At 43.4% G+C, this 17,340-nt stretch overlaps 1 protein-coding gene across 2 annotated transcripts in view; it reads left to right on the forward strand.

Moving 5' to 3' along the window:
- Positions 1-17,340, forward strand: part of IGF1R (insulin like growth factor 1 receptor) — a 182,957-nt gene that overhangs the window by 114,459 nt on the left and 51,158 nt on the right. For both annotated transcript variants that reach the window (XM_083411841.1, XM_083411840.1), the window contains exons 3-4: positions 10,598-10,907; positions 13,735-13,880. In XM_083411841.1, coding sequence (XP_083267967.1) covers positions 10,598-10,907; positions 13,735-13,880 — 456 coding nt within the window. The remainder of the gene's footprint in view (positions 1-10,597; positions 10,908-13,734; positions 13,881-17,340) is intronic.

Here is a 17,340-nt window from a genome sequence, read left to right on the forward strand (position 1 = left end):
TCTGAATTTCATTGTCCTTGGATTGCAGTGGAAGTTCCCTGCAATGCATCCTGGTTGATGTGTTGAGACAGCATCACTGCCCCGAGATTTCCTACCCGCCTCCTTATAAGCAGGTCATTGCTGTTTGTGTTGGCAAAGCTGTAAAGCCTTGTGTAAGGCAGGAGGAGGCAGGAGGAGGAGGTGTTGGCAGCGTATCATGTGACTCTGCTCCAGACTCATAAACAACCATGTCATGTGGCCTGTCCAGGGCTTCAGCGTAAAAGAATATGAAGGGACCTGCGTCTTTTATCTCTTCCCTTTCAGCCATTAGGATGATGCTTATATGTACATATTACGAGACTGATTGATTAGTAGATTAACCAGGTCTCTTTCCCCAACTTCTTCCAATTAGTTATATGGCTGTTTCTTTCCCTGGTGTGTTTTATTGCGAAGATTTGCATGCTAGTGTTTTTTTGGTCTTTAAATGCAGGTTTTAAATCACCAGCCCCAGTTTGTGCCTCTCTCCCCCACCCCCCTTTTGGTAAGTTGTCTGTCTAGATTCTAGAATATTGGGGAAGAAGGCATTCTTCATATTTCAAGGGCTTCTGGTTTTCTTTTCAATTCTTGCTCAAATAATGCAAGTCACAGTACCACTTGTAACACTACCTGTATGTTGTTATGTACAGTCGGGGCGAACATATTTGCATAAGCACAGTTAATGATGCAAATGAAGAAAATTCAGTTTGGCTTGAAACAGTTTGTTATAGTTGAGTTTCTAAACAAAAGCAGATGCCCCATCATCGAGCTACAGCCTTCCACGAATATTGAGAGAGGGCAAAGAGGTATGGATGGATTTCACCAACCAAGTGTGCCTACAAATCCCATGTCCACCGGCCCCCAGTCAGCATGGCCCAATGCCAAAGATAATGGTTCAGCAAAATCTGGAAAGCCAAAGGTTCACAACTCCTGCATTAGACTGTTTTGGATCAGTGGGCTGCCATTTAGAGCATTAAGTTTAAAGTTTCATTATTTTTGAACATTTACAGTTTGAAAAGCTTTTGGCAGGAGGGTTTTTTTTTTTTTTTAGTTCAACCCTCTTAACTCATCTATAAAAATGCTTTCCTTGAATTTGGTGGCTTGTGTCCAGCTAAATGGTTTTTTGGAGTGGACCTATTAAAATTAACCAACCCACATTAAGTCACATTTATACTGTACATTTAAAGTGCTATACTGTAACTACATTTTAAACAGTCAGAACTATATCTCCCCCACCCCCAATAATTCTGGGAGTAGTAGTTTGTTAAAGGTGCTGAAAATTGTGGGGAGGCCCCTGTTCCTTTCAGAGGCTACAATTTCCAGAGTGGTTTAACAGGCAAACCTCCTTCCCGGGAAATTCTAGGAATTGTAGCTTGGGAAGGGAACAGGAGTTACCTAGCAACTATCAGCAACCTTATCAAACTACAGTTCCCATAATTCTGTGGGAGATGCCATGGTTGTTTAAAGTGGTATCATAGTGCTTTAAATGTATGATGTGAATGTGGCCTTAGTCATCCATGAATTGCAGTAGGTCTCCTGTGGAGTATGACTAACATTTGATGCAACCCTATATCTCTGCCTACGTCCCCATCACTAATCATTACATTATACCCTGACATATGTTTTTTGTGGGTTTTTTTAAACCCAGCAAGGGAACAGTCCATGTTTTTACATCTAATGAATTACCTCTTTTGGAGCCTCCAGCATAGTCTCGCTTGCATAAGGGGTGCTGCTGCTGCTTGATTGCTACCCAGCCCTCACACATGGGTATCTGCAATATTCATCTCTACTTGGGAACAGTTGCCTTAATCCAGGGATGAAAGAGAGGGTGGGATGGCTGTTTTTCAGCTCTTTCTTTTATAATGGGAGCTGAATTTACAAGCAAAATAGGACTGGTATGACTCTATTGCTAATTATCCCCGTAATGACTTCAGCCTATGGCTCTTTTTGTTTTGTTTCAGGGGTTCCTAATTGTTTGCAAAACATGTTCTGAGGTTGGCATCGCTTGCCAGAACTTGCTCTGGAAGCTTTCCTTTCTTTTCAAAACTCGCAGATGAGTTCACTTGAACTTGGGGTTTTTTGGGGAGGGGCTTGCGGCTTGGTCCAGAGCTGCATGTATGTGGGGCCGTCTGTGTTTTGAAGAAGGAAGCATTCTAGGATTTGGGTAAGGGGATCAAGTGTGGACTTGGACACCATGGCAGCTTAATTGCAAATGAGGTGGTAAAACTGTTTCAGGAATGCACTGCCGTTTATTGGTGACTAGAGCAGTTGTTTTGCATGCAGAATGTTCCAACCTCTCCATTTCATGAAGCACGTAATGGGAAAGGTCTGCCTCTCCTGCTCCCTCATTGCCTGAGACCCTGGTAAGCTGCTGCCAGTCAGTGTTGGCCTAGATCAGGAATAGGGAGGTGCCCTGGCCTGTCCCCCTCACTAGCCCTGCTCCCTGCCCTACAGGAGTGCTTTTGCATTACTGGAAAATGCCCTTGAACCCTGATTCTGTCTTATCCCAACTTGCAGTCCTCCAGATGTTGCTGATCTACAGCTCCCATCAATGCCAGCAAACATGGCCAATGGCCTGTTAATGGTATTGTCATTTAGCAACATCTGGATGGCCAACAGGTTGCCCACACTTGCCCTTTGCTTGCCTAGGAGTGACACCTGTGTGTGGAAACCTCTGCCTTTTGTGTGGTTGGAATATAGTCCTTTGTAGAAGTCATATGCATTGTTCCACACTCTGCTACCCGTGCCCCAAGTCTGTGAGGCTGAAATGGGCCAGAAAGACAAATAATTAGCCCCATGCAGCATGGAAGGCTGAGTTAGAAGCTGGGGGTGTTTGGAGTTGTATTCCAATCCACATTGAGGTTATCAGATTGGGGGAAGGCTGAATTAGAAGCTCCTGGTGGCCAAATGCATCTTCTTGGTTGCATTTCTCACCTATTCAATAATGTTGTATTGAATATAGTTGGGCAATATGTTTTAGTACTTCTATCAGTATTATATGTTGATAAGCAGTAGCAGGGATTGAAAACTTTTGGCCCCGCCAGAAGTTGATGAACTACAACTCCCACCAGCCCTGGTCAGCATGGCCAATGATTATGAGAGTTGTAGTTCACATCAAAAAAATTAAAGCGCTATGGTACCACTTTAAACGGTAATGGCTTTCCCCCAAAGAATTCTGGGAGCTGTAGTTTAAGAGTACTATAACTCGGTGAAGGGGAGTAAGGATCTCCCAATAGTTCTCAACAGCCTTAACAAACTACAGTTCCTGAATTCTTTGGGGGGAATCCATAACTATTTAAAGCGACTTTATAGTACTTCAGATGTATAGTGAATGTGGCCCTGGAGGGCTAGAGATTCCCTCATGACTTACAGCTTGACACAGTACAGAAGATTTAAAAACGTCTCCTACCCCAAATTGTACACTTTCAGCCCAAACCATTTTAAATTAACAGAACTATAGAGAGAAACAAAAAGTAGAAAAGGAATTATCTTTCAGGCATTTTGATGTGGAGCTGTATATGAGGCATGTAATTTACACATAAATGGTCTCTGGTACCAGGTCTGAGATGTACTGCCAAAACCCACTTTGTGTGTTTGAGTTTGGAGACGCTGCCTCAGTTAAGGCTTCTCTTTTGCAAAAAAACAAAAACAGCCCCGGGTTTGTGTCTCCCTGGGACACAAACCTGCCTTGTTAGGAAATCAGCAAAGTTTGGGAGCCCACAATACCTCGCATAGCTCTGCACACAGCAACAAAGTGTAAAAATGGGGCCCTCGGCACAAACAAGCAGTGGAGCGATAAATATAGAATACCGTCTCAATTCCACTTTCATTAGTCATGGCCGGACAGTTGAGAGTTTAATAAACTTATAAGGAATATTGAAACAGCTTTGCATTTAAAGCAACTCATCAAGTTTTTATAGTTGGTGGGGTTTTTTAATTCATATGAGGATCTCCTTCCTTTTTTTAGAACATCGCCACAAGAAACACAGATTGACGGAGATTATAAAATATTGATAAAATATATGTTCTGTACAAGAGCGTGCTTTCTTTGCTTTCTCTCACACACATACACACACTGTCCTTTTCCCTTCCCAATCTCTTCTGGTAAACACCAAATGATATGTCAGTCTCAAAGCAATGTTAAACGTTCCACCTGGTGGAATAATTTTTCTGTCGCACATTTCAAGTTTTTAACCCCGGCGGTCCTTAGAGGCCTTCAGTCTCCTTAGCTCAGTCCCATAAGGAAAGGGCCCAGTATCTTTTCCTTAGTTGGGGAGAAGTCTGCTCATAGCTAGGGGTCTGCTTTTGAGAATCATTTGCCACGTGGCCTGCTGCTTAAATGTTTTGGGTGGGCGACAGCATAGCTGTAGGCTCCAGCCATGTGGCTGACTTGAGAGTTAGCATAGCTTGGGTGTGGCAAACCTTTGGCCGTCTAGATGTTGCTGGACTACAACTCTCATCAGTCCCAGCAAGTATGGCCAATGGCAAGGGATGATGGGAATTGTTATTTCACTTAAGCTCACTTCCCACAAGACATCCGGAAGCAATTTACAATACAAAGAGCTATATAAAACAGCTGAAAATATAAAAAACAACTTTCAAATATTCAAAATACAGAAACATTTGGAATGTCACCTCCTACTTCATCCAAGGATCTGTCACTTGCCCCAACAAAAGTTGAAATTTGGTAACTTTTTTTAAAAAAAAAAAACAAACAAACACCCCAATAATACTGTATTTAGCAATATATCCAAGACTGTGACTTACTTGATCAGTATGAGATTTCTTAACTCTGTAAGGAATTTGTCAGTGCAGTTATCTATAGTGACTTTATTATTCCCCCCCCCCCAAAAAAAAAATATTTGAAGTGTTGCTTTAGGTTAGGTTCTTGATTATTTTAAGCTTTATAAAATAAAGCCTTGTGACATTCTGAAATACTTTGTCTCCAGGAACTTTGGGTTCCATTTAATGATAGTGTTATATTTTTGAATTACGGTAATGTTACTGATGCAATGCTCCTCCAGGCTAGTGAACTGCTTGCTGATGTCCAGTTCTAAGACGTTCGGTACTTCATTGTTCTTTTTCTTTTTTTCAGATTTCGTTTTAATATTAATATTTTTATTGTTCTTGTTAAATCCTCAGTAGGTTGGTATTTCAACCAGTCACCCCAGTCAACCAATTGAAAGCAAGGCAATTAATTGGCAAGTTTTGTAAAGCTTAATTCGATTAGGGTCTGTATGTATTAGTAAAAGTCTCAAATGTAACTCCCCCAACCAGATGTTGTTAATTCTGGAAATGTAAGTGGTAACAGGAGGGAGGAACTGCTATGTGGGAAGATCCTCAGAATATCTTGGAAGCCTCCGTTGGATAAGAGTGGCTCTGGTAGGATGTAAACAGGGAACATATGGTGGTTCCTGAAATGAATTTGGGTCAAATGTAATTCTTGGATGGTAGACAGCATGCCCTGAGTTTGCTGTTGGGACTCTCTCAGGTTCAGCAGAATCTTTCTATGCTCTTTGCAAGTGCAAGCAGTTGTGTGCAAACTCTGGAGTTTAAAGCAAGAGCAGATAATTGCTTGCAGTTCTTAGCACCCATGACAGTGAGAATAAAAAGCTATAAATAAGGACCTAGCAGGCGATTACTCCTTCCCCACCCTGTTCTCCCCTGACCACCACCTTCTTCAAGAAATCTTCTAATTGTGGTTTAATTATCAGGAAGCAAAAGGAAGCCATTCAGTGTTCTCATGTTTGGTGTTATGACACTTTCCTCCTGTGAGTTCCTCCTCACAGGAATGTCATGTCTTTTATCCCACCCACCCCCTCTCTTTCTTTATTAAGCTGCTCCGGTGAAGAAGAGGATTTACCCAGTGAGGCAGGAGGACGACGGGGAGTATGCAAAGTTAGGCCACATTCAGGGCATTCATTTAAAGCCCTATGGTACCACTTCAAACTGTCATGGCATCCCCAAAAGAATTTTGGGAAATGTAGTCTGTTAAGAGTACTGAGATTTAGTAGGAGACGCCATTTCCCTCACAGAACTACGCTTCCCACAATTCTCTTGTGAAGAGGGATTGATTGTTAAACCGCTCTGGGAAATGTAGTTCTCAGGGTGGTATGATAGTAACTTTGTATGTTTGATGTGTGACTCTTGTTTAGAACTAGAGGAGGATCTTGGAAAACTCCTCAAGAAAGCAATGGCTATTGCTTTGCTCCACGTTGGGACATGCTGCTACTTGCAACTGAATGAATATGTATAATTTCACAAGCTCGATTTGCATTTCAGCTAGGTCCATGAATCATCAGAAATGGGTGTGGGCATGTGAGAGAGGGAAAGGAAGAGAGAGATGTCCCAGTTTTCTTCATACCCCTTCACTCTACACCCCCACCCTGCATTCCTCTTTTTCCTAGCGAGCCAATGTAGGACAAGAGTCATTGGGCTTGGTCCAGACAGACACTGGTTCAAAATCGGGCTAAGCCACAAATCAATAGCCTTAGAGCAGAATTGTTTTATGGCGTGCAGTCTAACCCTGTGTGCATTACCCCAAAATGCCTGCCATTTTACCACTTGCTGTTCTGTCTTGCAGGGTGGTTATACACATTCCTAAGGTCGTGTACATCAAGCAATTAAGACGGGTCGCCAACCTTTTTGAGCTAATAGGAACATTTGGAATTTCCTCCTCCATCCCCACATTGGGAATTTTGAGACGGTGCCGTGGATGCCAGTCAAAATGGCTGTCTTGAGGGGGGAGGGCATGCCATAGCACAAAATGGCTGCCCTGAAGACGTAGCATAATCAATACCACATCTAAAAGAGCAGAAAAAGTAACAAGGCCAGAAAGTGGTGTGGGAATTCCTGCCCCTCAGTCAGCTATCCCATGAATGGTGGGATGGGGACGCTCTTTCCATCTATCCTTTGTTCAGAAGAGGGTAGGCATCCAATCCTGGCATCCAGTTAAATGTGGGCATATTTAAGGGTTGTGTGTGTTCAGTGTAGGAGAGGCCCATTCAGTACAAACAGGAATTGTGTAGGAAGAGCAGATAGCCTCTCGTATATTGTGGATTTTTGAAGGGATATTTAACAGACCTTCGACTGGGCACTATAGGTGGTACTATTGGCCATCCTGGCACCCATAGGTGCCATGTTGATAACCTCTGACTTAAGATATTTAAAAGGCACTGAATGAATACAAAAATATGTTCTGAAGGGAAATTTCTGTAGGATGATGTCAAGCAGGTAGTTAGAAAACACATTTTAAAAGCCTCTTCCAGGATTGAATACGAGCTACTATTGCACTTTTTGTGAGCGAAATCAGGCATGTTCATATACACAGCTCCTATACAAATGCATAGTCATATACAAGTGCTCGTCACCTTCTGAATTCCCTTCTTGAGACAAAAGTTTTGTTGAAGTTCTCAATTGGATGGGGATTTGTTTTAATTTTGGGGTTTGTGGGAAGGATAGGGCTTGGCGAGAGCAAAGGGAAGACTTGACTATCATTTTACAAGAAAGGGAAGAATATTTCTTTTAAAAACTAAAAAGAAAAAAACCACCACACTTGGCAACTCTGTGTCTGCCCGCGTGCGACTGGCGCCCTGCCAATCTTGGCGGAGGCTGTGGCCTTCGCTTGCCAGGCGTCTTACGCTGCTGGCTACGTTTCTTCATTCCCTCCAACTGACTGTTTATTCACCTGATTGTTCCGTTTCAGCCTTGGTGAAGTCATGGCGACCTTTTGAGGCATTCCAGAAAACTTGGTGTATTTGCTCTGTTATGCTTCAACAAATAATTTACGGAGAGGTCTTCCCACGACACGGTCTTGTGTTCAAAAGGCAGTAGTATGGTCCCCCTAATACTGAAACTGCCCCCCTTTTTTCTTTTAAGTAATTTCCTTTTTTTAGGAATCTGAGAAATTGCTTCATTTGTATGTTTACCCTTCTATTGTCTTCTCTCCTCAGAGTCTCAAGGCAGAGAGGACTCTCTTTATAAACAAAGCAAAACTATATACAACAATAAAAGAGGAAAAGCATCCCATTTATTTATTTATTTATTTGTTTGTTTGTTTGTTTATTTATAATGCATTTATAGCCAAGTATTCCTCAAGGCGCTGTACATGGACCTCCCCCCCCCTCCATTTAATCTCCACAACAATCCTCTGAGGCAGGTTAGATTGAGAGGCAATGACTAACCTTAGGTCACCCAGCGAGCTCCATGGCCAGCTGAACCTTGGTCTCTTACATCCTAGTCCAAACACTAACCAATACACATACATTTCAAAATAACGTTTTTTTCCTTTTGCATTTTCCATTCCTAGCTATCCTTTCTCTGAACTATTTTTTTTATAACACGAGTAGCCCATTCCAACACCCTGAAGTATTAAATTGTCTTTTTTACATAAGCTGTTAACTGACTCCGCTTGATAATTATCACCACTGGCAATTAATCAAGCTCAGTTCCCTGATTTTTCTGCTCTGTCGGTTTGCAGGTACTTTCCCATGCTTTACCATATAATAGCCTTGTGATGTTCCAAAGTTGCAGAGTCTGGATCTTATTCCTATTAGGGGGACTTTCAAATCACCTGTTACTTGAGCCTTCTAACTAGAGACAGAATGGCTTCACAATAAAATAAATATTTCAAGGCACACGTTAAAAAGCATATTTTCGGAGAGAGTGTGAAGACGAAGACTGGTGGTCTAAAGTTAACACAAATGGGCTTCAGTTCCGCTGAAGAGCTGTGTGCAGACGGTCCCAGGTTCATTCCCTGGGAGGTGCTGGAAATGTTCACTCTCTGAAATGCTGGGGAAAGTTGCAGGAGATTGCTCGTGTCCTGCTTGTAGTCTTTCCACAAAGATCTGGTTCGCCATTGTGGAAAGCAGGATGCTGTGCTAGGTGGGGCTTTTGGTCTGATCTAGTAAGGACTCTCTCATGTACTTAAAATGATAAAAGGACAAAAATCGAGGCCAGGAAACCAGAGGGGCTCGGTATAAACTCAGCTTGTGTTAGAAACAGCCTGTTCTGGTTGTATTGTAGCTTTTTATGCTTTCTGAAACAAGAGCGATGCAGGAGAACCTTGTGTAACTGTGCTATTCAGCTCATTGATGCCAGATTAGTTTGGTGTAGTTGGTGTGGATGACCCATGCAGTGTTGTAGCTTTTTGTTTTTATTTGTAAATCACCCTAAATAAGTGTGCATCAAGGTACATAATATTTTAGGTACCACAAGCTGAGCTCTAAAGGCATGGTATACATGCATGTGTCTGCGGCTTTGCTTGATATCCTTGTGTAAACGGGAAATCTTGTTACCATACTAAATCTTACGTTTTGGCACTCGTGGGGAGCAGCAATCCATCTGCTTGCAAGACGCGCTGTCTGGAGCTGCTAATGAAATCCCTTAATAGCCTTGGAGACTTCTAATATTTACGTACACTGAGCTGAGGCGCAGCCCACTGCAGGCTAGCAAATCTGGCATCCAAGCAGAGAGCCTTTATGATGTCAGGTTAACACCGGTTGACTTATTTAAACTACTCGTTCAAAGTAATACTTCGAATGGTCATTTACTATCTTTAGCTGAAGACAAAAATAAGAAAACTCGCAGCCGCTTGTGGCTAAGGCTGCTGTGATGTCATGCAGTGTTCGCTAACAACTCTGAACTGCTTGAGCGGGGAAATGTCAGCAAAGGAATGTTGATAGGCTGTGTAACTTCTGTGAGGCAAGTGAAAGGGTAGGAACTGTAGCGCAGCGTTCAGACTCCTGCTTTGCAAGCCGAAGGTTCCTAGGTTCTTTCCTCGACAAGTCTAGCCAAAAGGACATGGGGACACAGGGAGCTGCCTTAACACCACATCAGACTGTTGGTCCATCTACCTCAGCCCTGTCTATGTGGGCTGGTAGAGGGTCACTAGGGTTTCAGAGAGAGGACTGGGGCCTTCTGCATGCAAAGCAGATGCTCTGTCATAGAATCATAGAATTGGAAGAGACCACAAGCATTGAACTATAAAACTTTGTTTTAAAACTCTTTTAAAGTATTTGCTGTTGTACGCATGTCTTGCAATACTTTTTTAAAAAAATTGTCTAGCCATTCTGTCTCTAGCAGTAGAAGAATGGACTATGAATCAATCAATAAATACGTCTGATAATGCAGAATTTAAACTGATAATTTGGGGGTTGTGCTTCGCCAGTGGTGGGGAACCCTTTGCCGCCTGAGGGCTGCATTTCCTTCTGGGCAGCCTTCCACGAGCCATGTACCAGTGGTGGGCAGGGCCCAAGGTTATGGTCATAGATGTAATTTCTTTTACCTTTGTACAGTAGACTAGCTTCTGCACTCACACACTGCTCTCTAGCCCTCATCCAGATAAGCAAGAGGCATTATCAGAATTCAAGCCAGGCAAAAATTACTCTAGGTGTGAAACTTGTCTCATGGGGTTGGGGGTGGACTGGGGAAAGCTGGGGGGACAGTTAGAGAGCCCCAGAGGACTGCATTCAGCTCCTGGGCCTGAGACTCCCCACCCTGTGCTGTCCCATTGTTTGGGTTGCATTTATGCCTTATAATGTGCCCCTTATTTATGCTGCTTTGCTCTTTTTCCTCCTTACAGTGTGTCCCAGCTCATGTGGCAAACATGCTTGTACTGACCAAAATGAATGTTGCCACCCGGAATGCTTGGGAAGCTGTACGGCCCCAAACAACAACTCGGCATGTGTGGCTTGTCGCAACTACTACCACGATGGGACCTGCGTCGCCACCTGCCCGCTCAACACGTACAAGTTTGAGGGCTGGCGCTGCATCACGAAGGAGGCCTGCTCCAAAGTGGCCTTGGAACACTTCGAATATGATAGCTTTGTGATTCATGACGATGCGTGTGTGTCCGACTGTCCTCCTGGATTTGTGCGCAATGATACTCAAAGGTAACACACACAGACATTGCAAGTTGCTGTACTCTTTGGGAAACAGAGTTGGAGAAAGGCTATTCAGATATGGAGGATATTGCAGTAGAGCATCTGTCCCATTTTCTAATATTTCATTAACAATGCAGTACCTCTTTTATTATGGAAGTGTGTCTTTTTGACCAATGTACCAACTATGGGACGTGGGTGGCGCTGTGGGTTAAACCACAGAGCCTAGGACTAGAAGTGTCATTTGCTAAGTGTGCTGAGAATTGTTAGGATCAGAAGGTCAGCGGTTTGAATCCCCGCAACGGGGTGCGCTCCTGTTGCTCGGTCCCTTCTCCTGCCAACCTAGCAGTTCGAAAGCATGTCAAAGTGCAAGTAGATAAATAGGTACCTCTCCGGCAGGAAGGTAAACGGCGTTTCCGTGCGCTGCTCTGGTTCGCCAGACGCGGTTTAGTCATGCTGGCCACATGACCCGGAAGCTGTACACCGGCTCCCTCGGCCAGTAAAGCGAGATGAGCGCCGCAACCCCAGAGTCGTTCGCGACTGGACCTAATGGTCAGGAGTCCCTTTACCTTTACCAACTATTTATGTGCGGACCAGGGGTGGCCCATCCCGTTTAGCTGCCTGAGGCGAAACAGAAAGGTGCCACCCTGTGCTTGCACTGCACACCCACACCCCTTGCCACCCCTCTTGAAGCCTCGCTTACTGGGGTTGCGTGGCTACTGCTTCTGGGTTCTGACGAGGTCACATGACATATTTTTGTCACAGACCTCTGGAGGTCTCTGTGATTTTGCAGGATTCTCGCGAGATCTCTCTGGGAGCCACTGCAGCCACTTGGGCAGTGGAGGTGGGCCTGGAGACACCACTTGAATTCTGCCACCTGAGATGGCTGTGTCAGCCCTCGTTGATGGGCAGGTGTGTGCACAGAAACCAAACTTTTTTATTGCAGGAACATAACAGGGTTGGAGTAAGATGAGGGTCTTTTGTTATTTCCCTGGGAAAGAGGGTTTGACTGTTAAACCACCTTAACGAACTTCAGCTCTCTGAGGAGGAGAAGGGGAGGGGACTCCTAACAACTATCAGCACCCTTAAAAACACTACAACTCCCAGGATTCTTTGGAGGAATCTATGACTGTTAAAAGCAATATAGTAGTGCTTTAAGTGTGTTGTGCCCATGAGGCAAGTTGAACAATCCATGGACAGGTATTCTTCCACTGCAGATCAACTTATTGTGTGCAGACTACTTCCTCTGCATTGCAGTCAATGAGTAATGAAAATCTGTGTGAACTTGCCCCTAAATCCCTTTAGCACTGTAGCATGTGTTTCGTTTTTAAACCTTTGGCCAAAGAGCTTGGGTGACAAATTTCGGAGGGATGACCATGTTAGTCTGTTGCAGCAAAAAGAGACAGACTAACTTAATGGGTCAGAAGTGGGCCCAGAATCTTACTTTGTTGGGTGCAAGACAAATAAAACTTTGGCATTCTCCTGAGAGGATGGTTATATAAATAAAGACAACCCTTCCTCTTGAACTTTTTTTAAAAAAGAAGTTCTGTGGAGTGTTTGCCTTTATTTGTTCAGCAATTTCATTTCCTGTTGACATCTGACTTCTCATGTTTTTTAATGTTAATTTATCCAAACAAACCTTCCTGTGGCCCCCCAAAGAGTTCCTAGTTTATATACAGGTGCAAAGTACTGATCTTTGCCCCTAATTTAGAAATCCAGTGTTTACTGGGAAAAGTTTTTTCCTTGCTGCCTCTGACTACTTGAGTTTTCAGGTGATTAAAAACACTCATAAAAAGCATAAGCCTCTTTATCTGAGCCTCTGTGTGGTAATGGAGAAGATGGGAAGTGGTGAATTGAAAGCCAATGAAATTTGTAGTGTCCCCTCCTGCCTTCACCACTTGCCTTCCCATGATTAGCACTAATAGCTGCAAGGGAAGGGGTGGTAATTATTGGTGTGTTTACTTTTAATGGTTTCTGGCATGTACCAACAGGGCCATGTACTGAGAGTGCATGAAATAAGTGTGAGGATCAATCAATCATTGGGTTGTTTTTATTTTTGATTATGTATTCTGTGTTTCTATGTTATAACCTGCAGGTATAGGGCGGTATACAAATTTAATAAATAAATAAATTGGTATGCTGCTTTTCCAAAGTTCAGACCATGCTCAAGGTGGCTTACAACATATAAAACATTACATAATCCCAAATGTAGCAATAGTAGTCAGAAACAATAAACAAAACTTCAAGTACACAACCAGATTGGACAATTTCCACATAAACCATAAGATCTGAAATAAAAGTTAGAAAAAATTAACAGCAACAACACACCCACCACCCTGCAGTGCTGCCTCCTAAACAATGCCTCAGCCCAAGATTCTGTTCAGCAGCCTCAGCTTCTGTAGCTGGAGTCAGTCAGGGCCCCACCCTTCCAGGCCAGGTGGGGAAAGGCCTGCAAGGCAGGGAGCAGTTCTTCCAGGACTTACAGGCAGTGACTGGAAAAGTGCATCTTATAGCCATGATAGCTATATTACCTTCATGACTAAAAACTGGCGGCTTACGAGAAGGTGACCCTCTATAAAGAGGAGAAAGATTGAAAGATTTCAAATATATGGACTTCTTGCCATATATTTGAATGTTCCACCACTTCCTCCTCCCCTTCCTCTCTCCTCCCTCATTAAATGTGCACACAGAACATAGTTGTTTTGATTTATTATGGTTTATCTTGTGTTGTTTGACTATTGTTTTGTTTTTCCTTCTTGGGGAAGTTCAGTTAAAAAAACCTATTGATTGAAAAATGGCAGGTTTTTGCTGATTATTTGTTGCCCTTCTCTCCTGACAGCATGTTTTGCAGCCCTTGCGAAGGACCCTGCCCCAAGGTGTGCTCCTTTGAAAAGACGATAACCATTGACTCTGTCACGTCAGCAGAGTTGTTACAAGGATGCACAGAAATCAAAGGGAGCCTCGTTATCAACATCCGCCGTGGAAGTAAGAAACAGTTTCTGTTCACTTGCTTGCTTGCACATGTTTATTTGTGTGTGCGTGTTTAATCACCATCACTCCTATTTTTCTAGAAAATGTAGGTGCAGGAACTCAACACAAGCTTCTCCCTTGCTCTCTTAGAATGGCAGTGGCGCCTACCTGAGAGGTGTCGGAACTGAGCTCCTGTGAGCTCTGGCTGAAAAAACACTACAATTGTTTGAGAAAGGTCTCCATTTTGGATACCTTACAAATAATGCAAGCTTCTTTTAAAAAAAAAAAGTTTTCCCTTTTTAATGGTTTGTTTTTATTTTGTCTTGTTTATAAGTGGCGCCCTCCCTGTGGAACGCCCTCCCACCAGATGTCAAAGAGAACAACAACTACCAGACTTTTAGAAGACATCTGAAGGCAGCACTGTTTAGGGAAGCTTTTAATGTTTGATGTATCACAGTATTTTAATATTCTTTTGGAAGCCGCCCAGAGTGGCTGGGGAAACCCAGCCAGATGGGCGGGGTATAAATAATAAATTATTATTATTATTATTATTATTATTATTATTATTATTATTATTATTATGAAAAGCAACAAGCTATGCTGAAGGATGATAAAGTAGTCCTTTAAAAGAAATGGAATAATGCTTGCTTGGTAGAATGCAGGCCATTTGGGAGAGCTACTTGCTAAAGCAGGTATAGGGAGGGAGGGAGGAGAGGAACCATCCTCTGCCTTCAAACAGTCGGCAAACCGCAGGCAAGTTGAGTCTCCTGCCCTCTCCATTGGCATGGACTTCCCCCTTTCATCTCTGCGTTACAACACCTCCTGCCTCACCAGCAGAGTTTCTCTAATAATTACAGGGACTTCCCGCCTTCCTCCATTACATCAGTAAGGAAAATGAGAAGATTCCACTTGCCTGGAGCGCCTTAGCCAAATGGCCAGGGAGAATATTTAGCATTTCCATTTGGATTGTTATTGGGAGCCCGAAATCTGCAAGATTGCTTATGGGCAACTTTTCAGCTTGTAACAAAGTTTCTAGCTCTCATGAGTGGTAGAATGGTTTGGTAATCTCATGAATCGTATTGTATTTTAACTTTTAATGTGTTGCTTATATATTCAAAGCTTGCTTATTTTCGTTTATTTTTAAAATTGTCTAGGCCAGTGCAGTAAATTTGATGATGATGATGATGAAAAACTACATTGTGCTTATCTTTCCTGGTCCACCTCTCAGTTTATTTGGCTTCCCACCATGAATATAAGTATTTGGAAGTTTGATTGCTGGAACAGAATAAAATGTGAATGGGAAGCTTACACACACGCGCGCGCACACACACACACACACACACACAAAAATACGTATGTATGCCAATAGGCTAAATCCACATACTTCTTACAGTTGAATTTTGTATTAGTTTGATCAGGGTAGAATGGCCTTCACCAAACTACTCTATAGGTGCCTACAAATCCCATACATCCCAGCCACCATTAGAACTCAGTGGTTTCTGACAATGGAAATTTTAGTTCAAATCCAGAGGGCACCAGATTGGGGAAGGCTGGAATAGAATATACAGAGTGTGGAGAGGAGCTCTTTTGTTCCACAATTGTTCAGACAATTACTGCCTCTTCTTAGATAAGGGAAATGAATTCACAGTATGACCTTGAAGGAGGGGATACTGAGAAAGGGCCACATTCACAACCATATATTTAAAGCACCATGATACCACTTTAAACAGCTGTAGCTTCCTCCAAAGGATTCTGGGAGCTGTAGTTTGTTAAGGGTTTTATAATAGTTTAGGCTGGCCATATTTCAAAAAGTAAAATTCCTGACACCCCCTTTCTTTTGAAAGAAAGAAAGGACACATTTTCCAACTTCAACTCTTTCTTTCTTTCTTTCTTTCTTTCTTTCTTTCTTTCTTTCTTTCTTTCTTTTTCCTTCCTTCCTTCCTTCCTTCCTTTTCCCCACAGGGGAAAGGGGGCAGTGGCACAGCCTCCTCCCAAACCCCCACCCCCACCCCCAGTGTCTTCAAGTGCTGCTGCTTCTTCCTCCTCCTCTTCTTCTTCTTCCACCAGGGAGAAAAGAAATGGAGATTCCCTTTTGAGGTCCCGCCCCCACCCCCCGCTTTGGGAGGGTGGGACTGAGCAAGTAGCTCCTGAGCAAGTAGCCACAGGCGCCCTGTTCCCTTTTAGCCGGGCTCCTCGCCTCCTGCTCTGCATCCTGGAAAGGGGAGTGATTGTCTCCCTCGAAGCTGCTGCAGCTTTGAGAAGGTAATGCAGCGGCTCTTGAGAGAGGAGGAAGGCAGGGACAGGATAACTGAGTTGTCTTTATTTTCCTCTCTGGACGGCTGGTGGGTGCTCAGGGCTGCTCTTGCCCTCTTTCCACCGTCTTCCATGCTCCTCTCCTCCTCAGTTAGGGCTGTTGCACGTGGGAAGGCATGGGGCGCAAGCGTGCTTTGGGTCTCCCACGTAACAGGAGATATTCTTTCCATTGCTCAGGGGGGGGGGGGGGGACGACCAGAAATAAACCCCACGTTGCCATATGTATGGGAAATTCCGGACATCTCTTAAAATTCAATCCCCCCCCCCCCGGACATCATTTTAGGCATCAAATTTCATGGTATGTCTGGAATTTTCTGGACGTATGGCAAGCCTAGAACCGATTCTCATCCCAGAGCTGCAATTCCCAGAGCTCTCTGTGAAAATTGGATAGATTGCTAAACCACACTGGGAATTGCATAACTGGGAGGGGAATAAGAATCTCCTACCAACTCTCAGCACCCTTAACAAACTATAGCTCCCAGAATTCTTGGGGGGGGGAGCCATGACTGTTTAAAAGCAGTATCATAGTACTTTGAATGTGGGGTTTAAATGTGTCCTATGTCTTCAAATCAAATATGGGAACAAAGAGCTGCTGCTGTTTAGAAGCTTGTGGTGTTTCTTTTTCCCCCCTTGTTTCTTTTTAAGTTTTTTTGAAAAGTAAGGGTGCATTTTAATGTTGGCACCTCCTTTCGTAGAGACGTTGGGTGGCACGTCTGTGGATTAAGGTATTTGCCCACTGGCAAAGTTTTTCCTGCAGTGTACATGATGCCCTCTTTAAATACTGGCGCCGAAGCTTCCATTCCTGCCCTCCCTGGTGCCATGAGCTGGCCTCACCAAGTACATGTCTTAACAGAATACAAGTGCTTAGTTAACGATTCGTCGGGGTAGTGAATCATACTCTGGGAAGATTCCAACCAATGCTAAACTTTAAAAAGTGTTACTCTTCTTCTCTTTCTTGAAATGTGTGCTTTGTCTTTATTATAAACAAGAAAGGAAGAATCCAGAGAGGAACACTATAATTTTGTCTGTTGCATTGAGCCACACTTCTGCTAGATATTTAAAGGCACCACGATACCACTATAAAGTGGTGGATTCTCTCAAAGAATGATGGGAGCTGCAGTTTGTTAAAGCTGCTGAGAATTGTTAGAAGACTGCAGCTTTC

This window comes from Podarcis tiliguerta, assembly GCF_965153285.1.
Source record: "Podarcis tiliguerta genome assembly, chromosome: 14".
In the NCBI taxonomy this organism is placed as follows: Eukaryota; Metazoa; Chordata; class Lepidosauria; order Squamata; family Lacertidae; genus Podarcis; species Podarcis tiliguerta.